Source organism: Equus przewalskii, chromosome 4, assembly GCF_037783145.1.
Source record: "Equus przewalskii isolate Varuska chromosome 4, EquPr2, whole genome shotgun sequence".
In the NCBI taxonomy this organism is placed as follows: Eukaryota; Metazoa; Chordata; class Mammalia; order Perissodactyla; family Equidae; genus Equus; species Equus przewalskii.
In genome coordinates, this window is record NC_091834.1 from 61,611,103 (window position 1) to 61,627,872 (window position 16,770).

General features: G+C 53.4%; 1 protein-coding gene across 1 annotated transcript; it reads left to right on the forward strand.

Moving 5' to 3' along the window:
* Positions 1 to 3,190: 3,190 nt before the first annotated feature.
* GHRHR (growth hormone releasing hormone receptor) lies at positions 3,191 to 15,209 on the forward strand. The gene is made up of 13 exons (XM_070616160.1): positions 3,191 to 3,313; positions 5,151 to 5,253; positions 5,374 to 5,481; positions 6,230 to 6,327; positions 7,466 to 7,563; positions 8,328 to 8,460; positions 9,900 to 10,053; positions 10,353 to 10,413; positions 10,977 to 11,046; positions 11,691 to 11,782; positions 12,357 to 12,486; positions 12,985 to 13,026; positions 14,825 to 15,209. Exons 1-13 carry the CDS (start codon positions 3,257 to 3,259, stop codon positions 14,948 to 14,950), a joined length of 1,272 nt encoding a protein of 423 aa, XP_070472261.1. The 5' UTR covers positions 3,191 to 3,256; the 3' UTR covers positions 14,951 to 15,209.
* The last annotated feature ends 1,561 nt before the right edge of the window (positions 15,210 to 16,770 follow it).

A 16,770-nucleotide genomic window follows, 5' to 3' on the forward strand; every position in this document is an offset into this window, starting at 1 on the left:
TTCTCTGCATCAGTTGAGAGGATCATGTGCTTTTTTTCCTTCATCTATTAAGACTCAATGATTTGTGTATTTTGTTTGAGTTTCTTGCTGTTAAGGCAAGAGGAAGGTAAAGTGGTCCCTGTTACTGTGTCTTGGCTGGAAGCAGAAGTTCCTCAAATACATGTTTTTGAAATCTCTCCATATTGATGCAAATAGATTTAGTTCATCCATTTAATGCTCTACTGTATTCCATTGTACGAATATATCACATTTTATTTAGCTATTCCATTATCATTGGACATTTGTGTTGTTTTCTGGTTTTTACTACATATTATAAATAACATCGCCCTCTGGGGCAGATGTCCAGAAATAGAACTTGTGATTGATAGGGTCTGTTCATTTATAGATTCAGTAGATCACTTCAAATTGCTTTTCAAAGTGGGGGTACCAGTGTTCATTCTAATCTGCACAGTATAAAAGTACCTTTCCTCTCATTAGTTTCCAAACATTGTATTATCAGACATTAATATTTTAAGCAATGTGATAGGTGAAAAGAGTGGCTCAGTATTATTTTAATTATCATTTTCTTGAGTATTAGTGATGTCGAGCATCTCTCATCTGTTTATTGGTCCTATATTTTACTTATTTTCTGAATTGCTTCTTTATATCCTTTGCTCACTTTTCTATTGGGTTATTTTTCTCTATATTTTGATTTTTAGGTATTTTTAAAATATATTTTTGTTACCATGTCTTTGTCCTTATTGGTCACAGATATTTCTTTCAATCCATAACTTGCTTATAGTTTTATCAGTGATGTCCTTTCTTGAATATACTTTTTTTAAAATGTTGGTGTGGTCAAACATCAATCTTTTCTTAATGGTTTTTATTTTTTATATAAGAAAATCTCCTTTCTTCTAAGGTCATAAAAAGAAATTTCCATGATTGGAAAAAAATCTTATTATTTTGTTGTTTTACAATTAGGTCTTTAAACTTTCTAGAATTTATAAATGTGAGCTAGAGAGCTAATCTTATTTTTCCATACAAAGAGTCGATTATTCTAACCTCATCTGCTGATAGTCCGTCCTTATTCATGCTGCCGTTAATGACTATGAGCCAGGCTCTGTGCGAGGCACTTTACATGCCTTCCCCTGATTACTGATCCCATCAACCCTACAAGGAAGCTATCATCCCCATTTTTCAGATGGGGAAACTGAAGTTCAGAAGGGTTGAATAACTTGCCCAAGGTCACACAGCTGGCAAGTGGTGGAGGCAGAATTTGAACCCTGACTAGATACAGAGATAGTCAGAGATGGGAGTTCAATGAGCCCGTCTATTCAGAACAGACAACGGGCCTTGGGGGAGGCCTGGGGAATATGAACAGAGTTTCAGACCAGGGTTTCTCAACCTTAGTCTTATTGACCTTTGGGGCTGCATAATTCTTTGTATGGCTGTGGGGCATACCTGTGCATTGACGGATGTTTATCAGCATCCCTGGTTTCCATCCATTACATACTATAGCACCTCTCCACATTTTCTCCCTACCTCTGACTCCTGACCCTTGGCTGTGATAATGAAAACCCTCTCTAGGCATTGCCAAATGTTCCCTGGGGAACAAAATTGCTTCCTGTTAAGAATCACTAATTTGGATAATAATAATTATTATTGCATATCAATATCAATTATTAACCATCATTAAAGCTAATGACATTGACTCTAATTATCAACACTGATTAATTGTGATGTTTATCCTTGGGCCATTGCTTCTTGTAGTTGAAGGATGGGAAATTCTAGCTTTCTCTTTAAGTTACACTTTCTCGGTGTTCCGCCCTCCTGCCCTCACTTCCCTACCGACAGGGGACCTCTGCTTCTCCTGACAACCTGCTGAGCTCAGTGTGTGTGCCGCCCACTCGCACTGTTCACTGTGAAGCACACCAAAACACTTTTGCAAGGGCAGGGGGCGTCTGGGGCTTGGGGTGGCTCATGTTTTCTTTTCAAAATATTTTTCTCCAACACTTCATTGGCGATGAATACAAATGGAAAAAGAAAGCCGTGCTGATGTAAACTGATTCCGCGATGCAGATGTGGCGGGGGCGCGGCGCCTTCATCATTCATGACTCGCGTCAGGCTGTAAACATGTCTGCTGTCATCAGCGTCCAGCCCAGCGAGCTCCGGGAGCGCAGACCTACGCACAAATGTCAGCACCAACCAGGTCCTGGGGTGTTCGGGGCCCTCGGAGATGAAATGTGCATTCAAACCCCAAAATGCTGTGCAAGATCCAGGGTAATTTAGAACACTTTCTTTAGCCTGGTCAATTGGGATTCCACATTTTTAAAGTCTAAACTATAATAAAAATGACCAAGTAATGAACATTTAAAAGAATTTGAGCGGCTGTGTAAGTCCTCTCGTGTCTGCTACTGATAACAGCTGCCCTGGTCCGTTCAGGATGCCCCAGCTCCGTGAATTCCCTTGCACGCCTCCCGTTCAGCCTCATCTCTCCCTGTGGCCCTGAGGACTTTTGGAGAGACTTTGGGAAGCCCCTGCGTGAAGTCCAGGTCCTTGTATCTGCAGACTTTAGCTCGCCATCCAGGCTGGCGTCCTTGCCTGGGAAAGAAACGAGGAGCTGCAGATACGACATTTTCTCGCCCAGCCCATGCAGGTGCTTCGTGATCCCCCTTCCTTGTCTCAGCTCATTCCTACCCTCCCGCCCCTGTGAGACCCTACCCCCACCTCCTTTGAGCCCTCCCTCCAGCCCTGTGGATGAGACTGGGACCAACACCCAAACTGGGGGCTCCCTGAGGGCAAGCCCAGGTCTTCTTCTTCTTCTCTGAGTCTCCTTCGTTTCTGGGGGTCTCTCTCCAGTCTGGGCCAGTAGAGGACTAGAAAATGAGAAAAGAGAAGAAAATGAGAAAGAATATTGACCTCATGGAGCAAGAAGTGTCCTGTGACTGTCACCACTCAGGCCCATTGCTATCAGGACAGACAAACAGGCTGACTTACAGACAGAGTGGAAGGGAGTCGGGGGAGGGGGTTCAGCCCCTCCCTGCTGGGACACGGAGTCCCGCTCCAGGGCCAGGGCTGAGTTGGGCACAGTGTCCTGCAGTCCTGGTAAATATTCACGTGGTTCTGAGCCCTCTTCTGGCTCCTGCCTATGCAAACAACCATCCGGGAAGGGGACGCAGAGGCTGTGGTGGCAGCGGCAGCAGCAGGGGACAGTCGGGGAGGGAAGAGGGCTGAGGGTCACTGAGGCTGCCTGAGGAGCTGCTCCTGAGGCCCCGCCATGGATGGTAGGGCGTGGGGTGTCTGCATCCTCTGCTTACTGAGCCCGTTACCCATGGTGAGTAGCCAGCCCAGACCTTCCTGCCTCTCTTGCTGGGCTCCAGGTCTGCGAGCCACAGGGCCATCCGAAGGTCCAGCTGGAGCCTGGTGGGGACCCCGCCTGCTCTTCCCCAGTGCAGGAGTCTCTGTCTGCCAAGCAGGCAGCAGGCCGTGGCCTAGAGAACTCCCGATGCCCGAGGCCTCCTCCATCCCTTCCCATCCCTTCCTTTCCCAGGCAGTCTGCTTGTCTCGGGGTAGCTCTGGCTATCAAGACCTCCTTGCCGGGGCTAAGCTAAGTCCACCTCCCTGTCGCTCCCCCCAGGGTCTGTCTGTGTCCTCTCGGGGCCGCAGAGACTCTGTCTGCCCCCAGACAGTGCCTCTGGATCATCGGGAGGCAGTCAGGCCCTCCCCTTCACATCCTGTCTCTTTCTCTAAGCTACGCACCCCCAGTTCTTCCACATACTCCTCCTCTAAGATCTCCAGACCCCTCCCCATCTCAACAACCCCTGGAGCCTCACTCCCATTTGGCTGCTGCCTTTTAAGAGGGTGTGGCCGGGGACTGAGTGGCCTGAGTGGTTAGTGGAGAACAGCTGCTCCCCTCCGTATTGAGAGGACTCTTCCTCTTATGATATGCTCTTGCGCCAGAGAAGCTTTAGGCAACCAAATATTGCCCAGAGGTCTAGACTGTTGGAGAATAGGGTGCCAGAACCAGGGTCCCCCCTGAATGAGCTGCAATTTCCCAGCATCTTCTCCACGAGTTACTGCAAATGACGCAGGGACCAGAACAGGAGGCTCAAGGTAGTGGACGGGCAGCCCAGGTTCCTGTGGGGGGGGGGGGGGTGTCCTGAGAGCCCATGTGGACTGAGGCCTTCTTCTTCCTCCACTGGCTTGGAGGGGCTGGCACACCTCCCAAGCACCGTGTACAGGTGCTGCCCCTAGGCACATGGTTTTCCGGCTCAAATCCTGCCCCCTGAACCTAGCTGTGTGACCTGGGCACGTTCCTCACCCCTCCTGAGCCTTGCTTGTCTCTTTTATGAAAAAGGCAAATAATATCTGCTTGCCAGGGCTGTTGTGCATTGAGCAGGGTCTGACTCGTCAAGGGCTGGGCATAAGGTAAGATACAGGTAGCTTCTACTGCCCTGCCCTCCGCAGAGATGGCAGCCTCCTCCCTCTCATGTGTGTGCCCCAGCGGTAAAGTCTCGCTTTCTCTCTCCCACACACACCCCAACACTACAAGTGCCCCCAACACGCACCCCTCCTTCCATCATCACATCTCCTCATCTGACTCAGACATTCCTGCCTCTTTTTATAAGGAGCCTCGTGCCCACCCAGATGATCCAGGATAACCTCACCATCTCAAGATCTTTAAATTAACCACACCTGCCAAGTCTCTTGCCCTGCAAGGCGGCACATTCACAGGTTTCCAGAATAAATGTGGACATTTATTTTGTTGAGGGGGTGGTGTTATCCTGTCTACCAAGGTGCTTTTTTGAAGAATTGCTCCCAGGAAGCAGGAGTGCGGATGCAGGAGTAAAGCAAGGGAGCAGCAAAGGCCACTACACGGATGCTTAATTGTCTCCGTGAGCCCTTCTGAGGATGTTTGCGTAATGAGTGTCAGCACTCGTTGCCATGAGAAGAACAGGGGAGGCATCCATCTGACCTCCATCTCTCCTTCCCTCCTTCTTCCTTCCCTCCCACCATCAAGTGCACCTGTACGTGCTGTGAGGCAGGCTCTGTGCTTGGGAGCAGGGGCACAGAAATGACTCCAGCTTTGTCTCTGCCCTCAGGTCATTTGGACCAGAGACCCCAGAAGGAGCACCCCACTGGCTGGGCTTACCATTAACTCTCTCCTGCAGGTGCTGGGCCACGTGCAACCAGAGTGTGACTTCCTCACCCAGCTGAGAGAGGAGGAGGATGCCTGTCTCCGGGCGGCCGAGGAGATGCCCAACACCACCCTGGGTATGGGGCTTGGGAGGGAGGAGGCGGCTTCTCGGATGGCTTTATCTCCTCCAGCTTCTCCTCGGAATGCTGGAGGGGCTGCTCCCGGGCTGAGTCTACTCCACTGCCATCTCTGTCTAGGCTGCCCTTGGACCTGGGATGGGCTGCTCTGCTGGCCTATGGCAGACTCTGGCGAGTGGGTGACTCTCCCCTGCCCAGAGTTCTTCTCTCACTTCAGCCCAGAGCCAGGTGAGGGTTCCTGGAGGTGGGGTGGAGGGGAGGGGAGGTGGTTTCATCTGGTGGTGCCAGGATATGGCAGACACATCCCTGGCCTTTGGGGCAGGCAGACCTGGATTTGAACACCAACTTCCTCTCTTTGGGTGGGACCTTGGGCAAGTCAGTCAACCTCCCTGACCCTCAGCTTCCTCACCTGTGACTTGGCGAGAACAAGAGCATCAAATTCACAGGGAGTGAGGATTCATGAGCAGAGCCTGGAAGCGCTGGACCCAGGGCCTGGCACCCAGTGGATGTTCTCTGGATGTCAGCAGGCGGGGCCCAGAGCCTGTCTGACCGCTAAGATGCTGCCAGCTGCCTACTGGGGGCAGGGTGGAAGGGCAGCGCGCTGCTCTGCCTCAGCTACCTGGCCTGGGTACCTGGGGTGGACAGTCCCTCCAGGGGCAGAGAAAGCCTCCTTTCTCCCCGCTGCCCTTAGGATGCTGGGGGCCCAACACACTACTCTGCCCCTCAAGGGAATGATTCTCTTCGTTTAACAAACGGTAACTCTGAGGCCAGAGAGGAAGGCCCTGGAATGTGTCCCAGTGGGCTGCACCTGGAACTCAGGCCTCTGAAGGAAGGACCCCTTCTCTCTTCCCCTGAGAGGGGCTGTCTCTGCAGATCCTGCCAAGGTCACTTCATGGGCCATGGCTCCCCACCTTCCTGGGCAGAGGGGAGGAGCCATAACCAGCTCTCTGCTTCCTCATCTCCACTTCCTTCCCAGGGTCCGTGAAGCGGGATTGTACTATCACGGGCTGGTCAGAGCCTTTCCCACCTTACCCTGTGGCCTGCCCTGTGCCCCTGGAGCTGCTGACTGAGGAGGTAAGAGGCTCCTGGTGTCTTGGAGGTAGGGTTGCCATGGATGTTTGTATGAGTGGTGGACTGCACAACCATAGGGGCCACCATTTCCGTTGTAGCTAACAAGTTGGAATATTAATTACAGCAGATTTCCAGAAGATGGAAGTGTCTGGAAGAGAGGGGGGACCTTTTGCTAATTTGCTCAAGGGTGACACGTGGGCCACGCTGCTAGGAGGGAGAGGGCAGACAGAGGGCAGGCTGGGAGATGTGCTGGCCACTGTCTCCTTGGAGTAGCCTCTCTGTGCCCAGGCCTCCAGGGCAGGAAGCTTTGAGTGGTTCCAGGGAAACAAGGGGTCCTCGAGGTCCTGGGCAAACTCCTTGCTCTCTCTGGTCCTCAGTCTGTAAAGTAGTGTGCCTGGCTGTGATGTGGGCAAGTGAGGGAGACTCCAGGCCAGAAGTGATCACAGTGACCCCTAATCTAGTCGGCATACCCCACACTTCAGAACTGAGCGGAGCCTCTGCAAGGTGCTTCCACCCCCACAATCCCATATCTCTTTCCCCTCAGCCCTGCAAGGGAAAGCATGAGTCTGGCCATTTTTCAGATGAAAAAACTGAGTCAGAGAGGGGCGGTATTGCCTGCATCCCTCCAGGGAGCTGGGCCCCTGCTCCCATCCCCCAGCCTACACCCCCCGTCTCCATCTCTGTGGTCCGGGCTGGACTTTGATTGATCCAAATACTTGCTCATGGAAAGAACTTTTTCCTGCGACTGTCCCTGGCTGTCCCCTTTATTTGGGGACATCTTGTTCCCAAGGCAATAAGAAAACTGGATGTCAATAAACAAGCCTGATTTCCTCTTGAGTTTTTGTCATTCTCCGGAGACACGTGGTGTCTGCTGCTGGCTCTCCCCGCCCTCAGAGCAGCAGGCAGAGGTGAGCATCTCATTCCGGTCACCGTCTCCTCCCTCCCCAGCGGGTCTGGAGGAAGACAGGCTGTAAACAAACACTTCTGTTCCCGGAGGGAGCTTGCTGTGGTCCCCGCGGACACCCCTGTCCCCAGATGGGGAGTCTTGGGGTAGTGCTGAGAGCTGCGCCCACTCGACTGTCAAGCCTGCCTTTCCCCAAGGGCACGGTTGCTGAGCCTTTCTCCATCTCCCCCTCCCCAGAAATCTTACTTCTCCACCGTGAAGATCATCTACACCCTGGGCCACAGCATCTCCAGCGTGGCCCTCTTTGTGGCCATCGCCATCCTGGTGGCTCTCAGGTTTGCCATCCTCATCACCTGCTCAAGAACCTTCCTTACCTCCCTATTGTCCGCCATGCCAAGCCTGCTTCCTTGCCTGGACGTTCAACAGGTTTCCAGCTCTAGGCGCCATGGCCATTTCTACCATTTCCTGTCTTTTTCTGCACGTGTAGACCCTTCTCTTCACACCCCAGGACTCTCCCACCTCTACACCTTCGTTCACATGGAACTTATTCTATTTGCTTGCAATGCCTGCCTCCTTTCTTCTCAAGGTCTTCATGACTTTCAAAATTCAAAGGCCAGCTCCCACCTGCTTTAAGAATCCTCTTTGCTTCTTCCGTGGAGCCCTTCTTGACTGTTCCAACTCTTTGACCATTGTTCCTCTTAAGGCCCCCCAGACTGCAGAGCTTGAGCCCCACAACCTGGCCTGTGCTGTTCTCTGGCTCATGGGGATGTGTCTCCTCTCTCTGATCATCCAGGGGACTCCCCTGGGCAGTACCCTGCTGTTTCTGCCTCTGTCGGAGAGACTATGAGCTCTCTGAAGGCGGGGACTGGTATGCTCCGCCCCTCACCTATACTGAACCCAGGGCAGTGGTTGGTCTGCTGTCCTGCAAGGCTAAAACTGTAGCCCCAATTCTGCTCAATCCAATCCAGTCCAATCCAAGTCAATCCAGTCCCCCCCCCCCCGCCCCCGCGCTGCTCAGCCTCCCTCAGCCTGCAGCAGGCACACTAGAAGCTGGCTCCCACCTTGCCTTCTGTTCCTTATCCCTCCTTGCCCCCTCCAGGAGGCTCCACTGTCCCCGGAACTACATCCACACCCAGCTGTTCGCCACTTTTATCCTCAAGGCGGGAGCTGTGTTCCTGAAGGATGCCGCCCTCTTTCACGGCGAGAACACTGACCACTGCAGCTTCTCCACTGTAACAGCCATGGTTGGGGGGTGTCGGGGTGGGTCGGGGGGGCGGGAAGGGGCTGGGTTAGAGACCTAGATATGCCTGCCAGCCTGCTCAGGCCTGTGGGCTGACCCTGGGGCTCTGGCATTGCCAATCACAGAACAGGAAATCACCCCTCCCTCCTCCCGCCCAGCTCCAGAGTCAGGTCCTAAATCCTCATGCCGTTTCCTGGACCATGGTGCCAATGAATGTCATTTCCCAGTGCCCTCTCCACTCCACATTCGGTATTCCTCTTTCCATGCCCCATTCCATATTCAACCTGGACCACATTTCACTCCACCCAACTTTTCACTCCACCCCTCCCCTGAGCACTCGTCCATCTGTGGCTGGGGGTGGGTATGTGAGGGGCTGGGTCCCTCCCTCAGGAAGCGCCCAGGGTGCCTAGGGGGCAGATTGCACCAGCTTATGGGACCACCAGGTGGAGGGAGCTGAGAGCCAGGAGAGGACAAGAGGGAGCTCTGGGGAGGAGATGGCTTTGGAGCTGGGTGGGCACTCGTGACAGGGAGAGGGGGAGAGAGGACACGTTAAGTGGAGGGACTGGGCAAACACACTCTCCCAGACAGGAGAAGCTGCGCATGTCCAAGAACCTGGGACGTCATAATGGGGTGGGAGATGGGAGCATGAGTGGAGACTGACAATAAAAAGAAGTTGGGCCGAGTATGGAGGAACTTACCAGGAACCCTAAAATCATGCTGGAAATGAACAGAAAAATGAACGAACAAACCAACAGATGACCTGAATGAATGAATGAAAGCAAGAATGATAATATATAGACTGAGTCCCTATGTGCCAGGCAGTACACTATATGCTTCACGTACATTATCATCTTTTATTTCCTACTTATATTTTCATTTTAGTCCCATTTGTAGATGAAGGACAATTGGCAATGTCACCCGGCTGCTTAGTGGTGAGCCTGGGACCAAGTGTGGGCCATCTGAGCTCAGAGGGGTGCTCCTCACCCTGACAGATGGGAGAGTCAGGCGGGGAATGAGTGAAATCCTGGGCGCATGCGTGTGTTTGCTGGAGGGAGCTGTCCATGAGTAAGCAGTGCTCCATATCCAAGCTCTAGGGATTGGCTTGAGCTCAGGAAGGATGGGATGAATGTGAAAATAGCAGCAATTCATACGCAGTTTCCATTTAATCTTTCTGAAGAGGCCATGAGCTAGGTATTGAAGGTTTTCCTTCTACAGATGAAAAGCTAAAGCGTGGGGAAGTTACCGGGCTAATAGGTGTCAATTTGACCCCAGGCTGTCCGGATCCCAAATCTGTGCTCCTAACCACCACATTATACTACCTATCCTCTCTGGTACAGCCCAAGATGGAGGGGACCTGAGTGGAGTCGGGGGACTTGGGTGGGGCTCCACTGGGTGTCCCAGCTCTGAAGCACCCAGGTCCCCCACCCACAGGTTCTGTGCAAGGTCTCTGTGGCCACCTCCCATTTCGCCACCATGACCAACTTCAGCTGGCTGTTGGCAGAAGCCGTCTACCTGACCTGGCTCTTGGCCTCCACATCCCCCAGCACAAAGCGAGCCTTCTGGGGGCTAGTTCTTGCCGGCTGGGGTGAGCACTGAAGGCTGGTTTGCACACCGTAGGGGAAGCGGAGGGCCAGGAATACCAGGGAGCTCACACGAAGGTCCCTTCAGCTCACTTATGATGACCCAAGGCCCACAGTGGGGAAGCGACGGCCTGTAGTCCTACAGCAAGTGTTGGAGAATGGGGCCAGGTCCCTGGCCTTTGGGCTCTCGCCTGGGCCTGTCCTCACAGTGACTGTGGGGCTGCTGGTGGTGGTGGGAGGCGGGGGCAGGTCTCCGTGCGCAAGATGCAGACGCCTTACTCCTGTCTCCTCTGAACCCCCACAGGGCTTCCCCTGCTCTTCACTGGCACGTGGGTGGGTTGCAAGTTGGCCTTCGAGGACGTTGCGTGAGTCTGGGTGGCCAACTGTCCACACCCTTACAGGGTCCCGTGGGGCGTGGACTGTACAGTCAGGGAACCTGGCTGTTCTCCAGGAGGGGAGAGGAAGAGAAGACCCGGGCCGCCTGCAGAGAACTCCCAGGCTTGGGCGGGGTCGGAGGCTGTCCCTGGATGCGTCGAAGGGGCGGGAGGGGCTCCGATTCTCGGGCCTGCGGGCTCAGGGAGAGGTGGGGGTGGGGGGCTGTAAGTGGGGGGCCTCCTGGAACCGGGGAAGCGTTGGGGCCAGCAAGAAGGCAGCAGACAGGCTGATTTTCGAGAAGTTCATCCATCTAGGCGGAGAGAAAGGCTGAGCCCGGCATGGATTGGGCGGCCCTGCGGCAGGGGGCGTCAGGCGCTGAGAGTGGAGAGAAGGCTGGACGGGAGCGCGGGGAGGCTGGAACGCTCGAATGCCACAGAGTGGAGTGTGGAGGGTGGTGGGTAGAGACAAGAGAGGAGAGAGCTGCACGGTGACCGCAGAAAAGGCCCGCTGCGTTCTAAGCATCCGGCCTCAGTCCTGGCCCTCCTCTCCCTAGGTGCTGGGACCTGGACAACAGCTCCCCCTACTGGTGGATCATCAAAGGGCCCATCGTCCTCTCTGTTGGGGTCAGTCTGTGGGGCTAGTGTCCTCTGCTTTATTCAGCTACCCTCCCTGGGTCCACCGAGGGACCGTCCACAGCGGGAAACAGACTCCAGCCTGGGTTCTGTGAGGCCCCGCTGATGAAACCAGGTGGCCTCGCTCCGCGTTCAGCCGTTCCAGCTCAGGGTTCTGATGACCACCTGGTGTCCCCGCTGCAGAGCATCAGCTGCTGCCGTGAACCTGGGGAGGGGGACATAGAAGGAGTGCTGTCCTTGAGACCCAGCACTCGCTCCCACAGAGAACGGGGCAGCCAGGGCTGGGTTACGTGGCTTCGGTGAACGTGCACATTTCCCCCAATTTAGCAATTATGCAAAGTGAAGGCCACCTGCTTTGTGCCAGGGAAGGCTCTAGGAGGTGCTGGAGGCAGGATGGCAAGGCCTGGCCTCCCACCCTTGATCCCAAGACTGGAGAGGGAGGGGGACCCTAAGCCCCTGAGCTCCGTGTGGCACCTCCCAGTCTCTAGGCTCCAAGTACCGGAGCGATGTGTACATGCCTCCACCTGCACATCCCCGTCTCTCAGAGACTTGAGGCTTCTAGTCCCCAAAGACACCCCACTCCAGGTCACCAGGGACACCCTGTGACCCTTGCCCTCCTGCACCTCTATTTCCAGGTGAACTTTGGGCTGTTTCTCAATATCATCCGCATCCTGCTGAGGAAACTGGAGCCAGCTCAGGGCAGCCTTCACACCCAGCCTCAGTACTGGTAACGTGTGTATGTGCGCACGCGCATGTGTGTGTGTTGGGGAATTCTGGGGCCATAACTGGAGTGGGAGTTGGTGTGGTTCTCTTTCATCCAGCCGGCATTTAAGATCCTGGCCCCGTGCTCTTCCCCATGTTCCCAGAGAGAGAATAAATCTGGTCCCTGCCCTCCAGGAGACCACAATATGGGGAGGATGGAGGTTCCAAACAGCCAGTTATCAGGCCAAATAGGCTGCTGAGTGCTGGGATCCATTTCTACAGGAGCCTGCCGAAGGAATGCCTTTCTAAATGGGGGGGGCTAGAGTGGGGTGTGGTCAGGGAAGGCTTCCTGGCAGAAGTGGTCTTTGAACTAGACTTTGAAAGATGCATAGACTTACCAGAATAAATTGAGACAAGAGGTTTTGGCAGAAGGAGCAGCAGGATCCAGGAGCCCGGGGTGTGTGTGGGGAGGATGGATTCTCCAGGGTGGCTGATGCGTAGAGTCGATATGGGGAGCTGGCGGAAGGTGAAGGCAAGCCGGGGGCATGTGGAGTTTCTGATTCCAGCCACGGGAGCCTAGGGCTTGTCCTCTCCTGCAGGCGGCTCTCCAAGTCCACCCTTCTCCTCATCCCGTTGTTTGGAATTCACTACATCATCTTCAACTTCCTGCCTGATAGTGCCGGCCTCGGCGTTCGCCTGCCCCTGGAGCTGGGCCTGGGCTCCTTCCAGGTGGGGGTCCCCACAGGTGCTCCTTCCCTCTGAGTCCTTGGGCAGGGGGGGGATTCTTCCTTCCAGTCACTCATCCATCTATTCAATTGTCCATCTGTCTGTCCACCTTCCATCTATCCATCTCTCTATTCATTCAACTACCCCTGCACCCATCTATCTATCCATCCATCCATCCATCCCTCCACCCATCCACCCATCCATCCAACCAAGTCAACATTTACTGAGCACCTTACTGCCAGGCTCTCTGCTCAATACTGGGCATGCAGAAGTAAAGAATATCAGAGAAATGGGGCCAACAGTACAGCTTTGGCAGGCTTGCTATGACAGTTACGTGAGACAGTATGCCTAGCATATGGTAAGTGATGAATGTACCTACTTTTCCTTTTCCCAAATGCCTGGCCCAAGCCACAGCCTAGGGAGTAGGTAAGGGAAAAGGTGGTAGAAACTTGAGGCCAGGCCAAGTTATTCTGATGGGGTCCTTCTTCCTTGGCCACACAGGGCTTCATTGTTGCCATCCTGTACTGCTTCCTCAACCAAGAGGTATGTGATCTCAGGCTATCCTTACTCATCGAGGCTTTCCTCCCTCAGTCCTAAGGCCCCCTTCTCCTGCCCAGGCCCTGTAAATCCCAGCTCAGGTCAAACCTTGAGTCCTGTGATCCTATGTGGGTGTCTGTCCTGAGCTTCTGGATCAAGCTGAACCTGAATGCTTCTTGTAAACATTCTTTATCCATCCCTCCTCTGGGCTGGGTGAAGTATACTGTCCATTTAGCTGGAGGTGGAGGAGGCCTTTCAGGAATCAGAAGAGAGATCCAGGGGTGGGCTAAAATTGAACTGTGCTCCTAAAATTGATTCTGTGTTCCTAAAATTGAACAAAAAGGAGTGTGGAGGAGGGAATAAACCAGCTCTGGGAGAAACAGAGAGAAGAGAGAGGAACCAAGAAAGTCAGAGGTAGACATATGGGGACCTAGGAAAACAGCATGGGATGCAGAGCTGTAGAGGATGGTGGAGAGCAGAGCCAGGGACACTGAGTGAGAGCACCTGGAAGAGAGAGAGACGAGAACAGACCAGACAAGGTGGACATACACATGAAGGGACGGAACAGATGGTTTTGGTGCACATGTAGAAATACGGAAAGATGGCAGAGAGGAGCGGGTTAAAACATCCGCCCAGAAGGCACTTGCCTTTTCCCCTTGGGACAGACTGGCTTTGTGGGGAGAGGTGGGAGTATTTAACTTGGTGCCCCAGACCACCAAGCCCTGTACTGTGCCGGCAGTCATGGGCTCCCTCTAGTGGCCGTGGATTTGCCGTGGGCTCCGCGTTCTGCTGGAGACCTGGGTGCATGTGCCTGTCCCCCCCAGCTGTGGAGTGTTGCTCCCGCCTCACCTGCCACCTCTGTCTCTGAGTGGTTCCCTTCCCTCTGACACTCTTCGTTGCCTTCTCAGCCTTTCTGAATCTCACACAGCCTTTTCTGGTATCCAGGTGCAGACACAGGACAGCAGTATCTGAGAGTGGTGGCTCATGGGCCCTGGGGAGGCCGGAAGGGGCGAGGAACAGCCTCAGCTGAGACTGGGGGCGCCTGGGAAAGGGAGTTCCACAGAGAGTTGTGAAGGGATCTGTCCCACGAAGCAGTGTTTGGAACCAGATAGTTACATACCTCTCGTGATGGGGAGCTTACTGCCTATGAATAGCTCTTTCTGTTGTCAGGCAGCTCACTTTATGTTGAACAAAAATCTGCCTCCCTTTTGTTTTTCACCATGGCCTAAGTTCAGCTCATCTAGGCAGGTCACAGCCTCTCAGCTCCCTCTGCCCCCGAGAGCCCCTTGGAGAGGTGAAGATACAGACATTGCCCCCCTGCCCCTCCCAAGCTGCTTTTTTGGTTACTCTCAGTCCCCTCAACTGCAGTTCCTCAGAGAGAGTTTGGAGTCCTCTCTCCCTTCAGGTCATGTCCTCTGGACAGGCTCCCAGTGGCCACCATTCAGCTCAGTGGACAGGGGCGAGATTGAACCCCAGGGCAGGGGATGGTCCAAGCTATTCAGGGAGGACAGTAGTTGTCTGGCCAGAAACTCAGGAAAGCACCCATGAACATCTTTAACTGGGCCTGGACAAAGGCAGTGCTAAAAGAGAGAAAGGCACTAAAGGGAATGGCCAGAAATATTCACAGGAAGGAGGAAGTAGTAGCCTGTAGAGGCAGTACTTAGCAGTGGCTATAGCCAACCATAGCTTCTCTTGCCCCAGGAGCCCCTGTCTCTGTTTCTCCTATATGATCTCTCCCTGCACCCTCAGTCCCACTGGAGTTGAGTAAAGGACCTTCCTAACGTCCTCCCTCTTGTCCCTGGAGGTAAGGGCTGAGATCTCACGGAGATGGCACGGCCATGACCCTGAGCTTCTGCCAGCCCGGAGGACCCACGCCAAGTGGACGATGCCTTCTCGCTCGGGGGTAAAGGTGCTGACATCTGTGTGCTAGGCTGGCCACCTCATGCGACTGAAGTCCATACCCAAACTTGGGCAGCTGCAATGGGGCCACCATCCTCCAGAGGTATGGGGCCCGTGCCCCCCAGAGGCCCCCTCCGAGCTGCAGCCAGCCCTAGGCAGTGGCAGCCATTCTTCCCATCCTGCACCTGGGTCCCTGTGTGTCTGCCTCTGACTCCTCCGTTCCTCTGTCTGTTCCGCTCAGTTCCTCCTCCGAGAGCCTGGGCCGCAGCTAATAAACTTGTAAATGAACAGATGTCGTTTGAGTGAGTGCACGGGCCCCCGGGGGGAGGGGTCCATAGCTTTTATTTGGCTCAGGAGTGCGTTTATCATCCTCCGTTCATGTTGCATCACCATCATCTGTGCAAGGATCCTCTTGTTTGATTTATTTTTAAAATTTGTTCTCTTTTGTCTCCACCTCCACTTCCACTTCCCTCCTCCCACAGGCCAACATTCCAATGTGTTTAATGTGAATATTTGTCTTTCTGTGTATTTTTGCAAAATATGTAGTGTTTGGTGGGTGTGTACTCGTAATTTACATAAGTGCTGTTGGTTCTGTGCCTCATCCTGCTTCTAATGTTTTTCCCCTCGGCACTATGCTTTGAAGAGATCCACCGGTGTTGCTGTGTGCTCATCTGGTCCCTTATTTTGACTGCTGTATGGTGCCACATGGTGTCATTGCCCACGTGTGACTCGTCCTGTCTCCTCCTCCCTCTAGGTGAACATTCACATGCCTGTCCCCTCCTGCACCTGGGTGAGCGAGCCTTTCTCTGGGACACATGCCCAGGGGTGGAAGGGCCGGGTCATCAGTTAGGCCTTTTCTTATTGTGACAAAGTAGCAGCAGATTGTCCTCCAGGATGCCTGCAAAGTCAACACTCCCACAGCAGCTCCGCCAATACTTGGCATTACCCAGCTTTTTAATGTTTGCAAGTCAAATGGGTGTAAAGTGACATCTCATTGTCGTTTTAATTTACGTTCTCTGATAACTAATGAGTGAGCATCTCTTCCTGTGCCTGTTAGCCTTTTGGGTTTGTTCTTCTGGAAATTGCTTGGATCCCTTTCCCTGTTTTACTCTAGGGTGGAGATTTCTCAATTCTAGAGTTTTCCCTAATGTCCTCTCCACTGTGTGCCTTCTTGTGCTCCCCACCTGCTGCCTACTGCCCCACACCCAAGTGAGGGCCCCTGATATAACACATCATCACCGTCCATTTCTCCCCCACCCTACTCCTTGGCAGGAGGGAGGAGAATGAGAACTGGGTGCTGTCCTTGGGGACATGTTGGTGGGCCACTGAGGGGGATGGAGGGAGGTTTCAGCAGAAATGGGCACTGCAGGTCAGAACGAAATCTCTCCCCTTCTTTACCTGCCCACAGCAGATCTATTGGTCCTGCAGAACTCAGCTCCATTTGCTTGCCTCCAGGGAGCCTTCCCTCACTCCTCCAGCCTTCCCGCCCTTCCTTCTCTGGTGGACACCCTCCTCCCTTGCACTCAGTGCGTCCAGTGAAAGGAAATGCAGCCATAGGAAACCCATGGTCACACTGTTGGCCATAATGCCCTGCTGCCCAGCGCCCTCCTGGTCAGACAAACGTCAAGGTGTGGCCCCAGTCTAAAAACCCTATCAGGCATTCTTTCCTTTAGTCTCAGATCATAAAAGTAATTCAAACTCATTGCAGGGCATTTGGGAGAGAGAAAAGGGGTTAAAAAATAAAATAAACATCAGCCATAATTTCATTAGCCCAAAACAATCACCGTTGGTATTTTGTATGTTTCCTGTTTTTTCTCTGCATTTTTGAAACATTTTGAGATCACATCTATA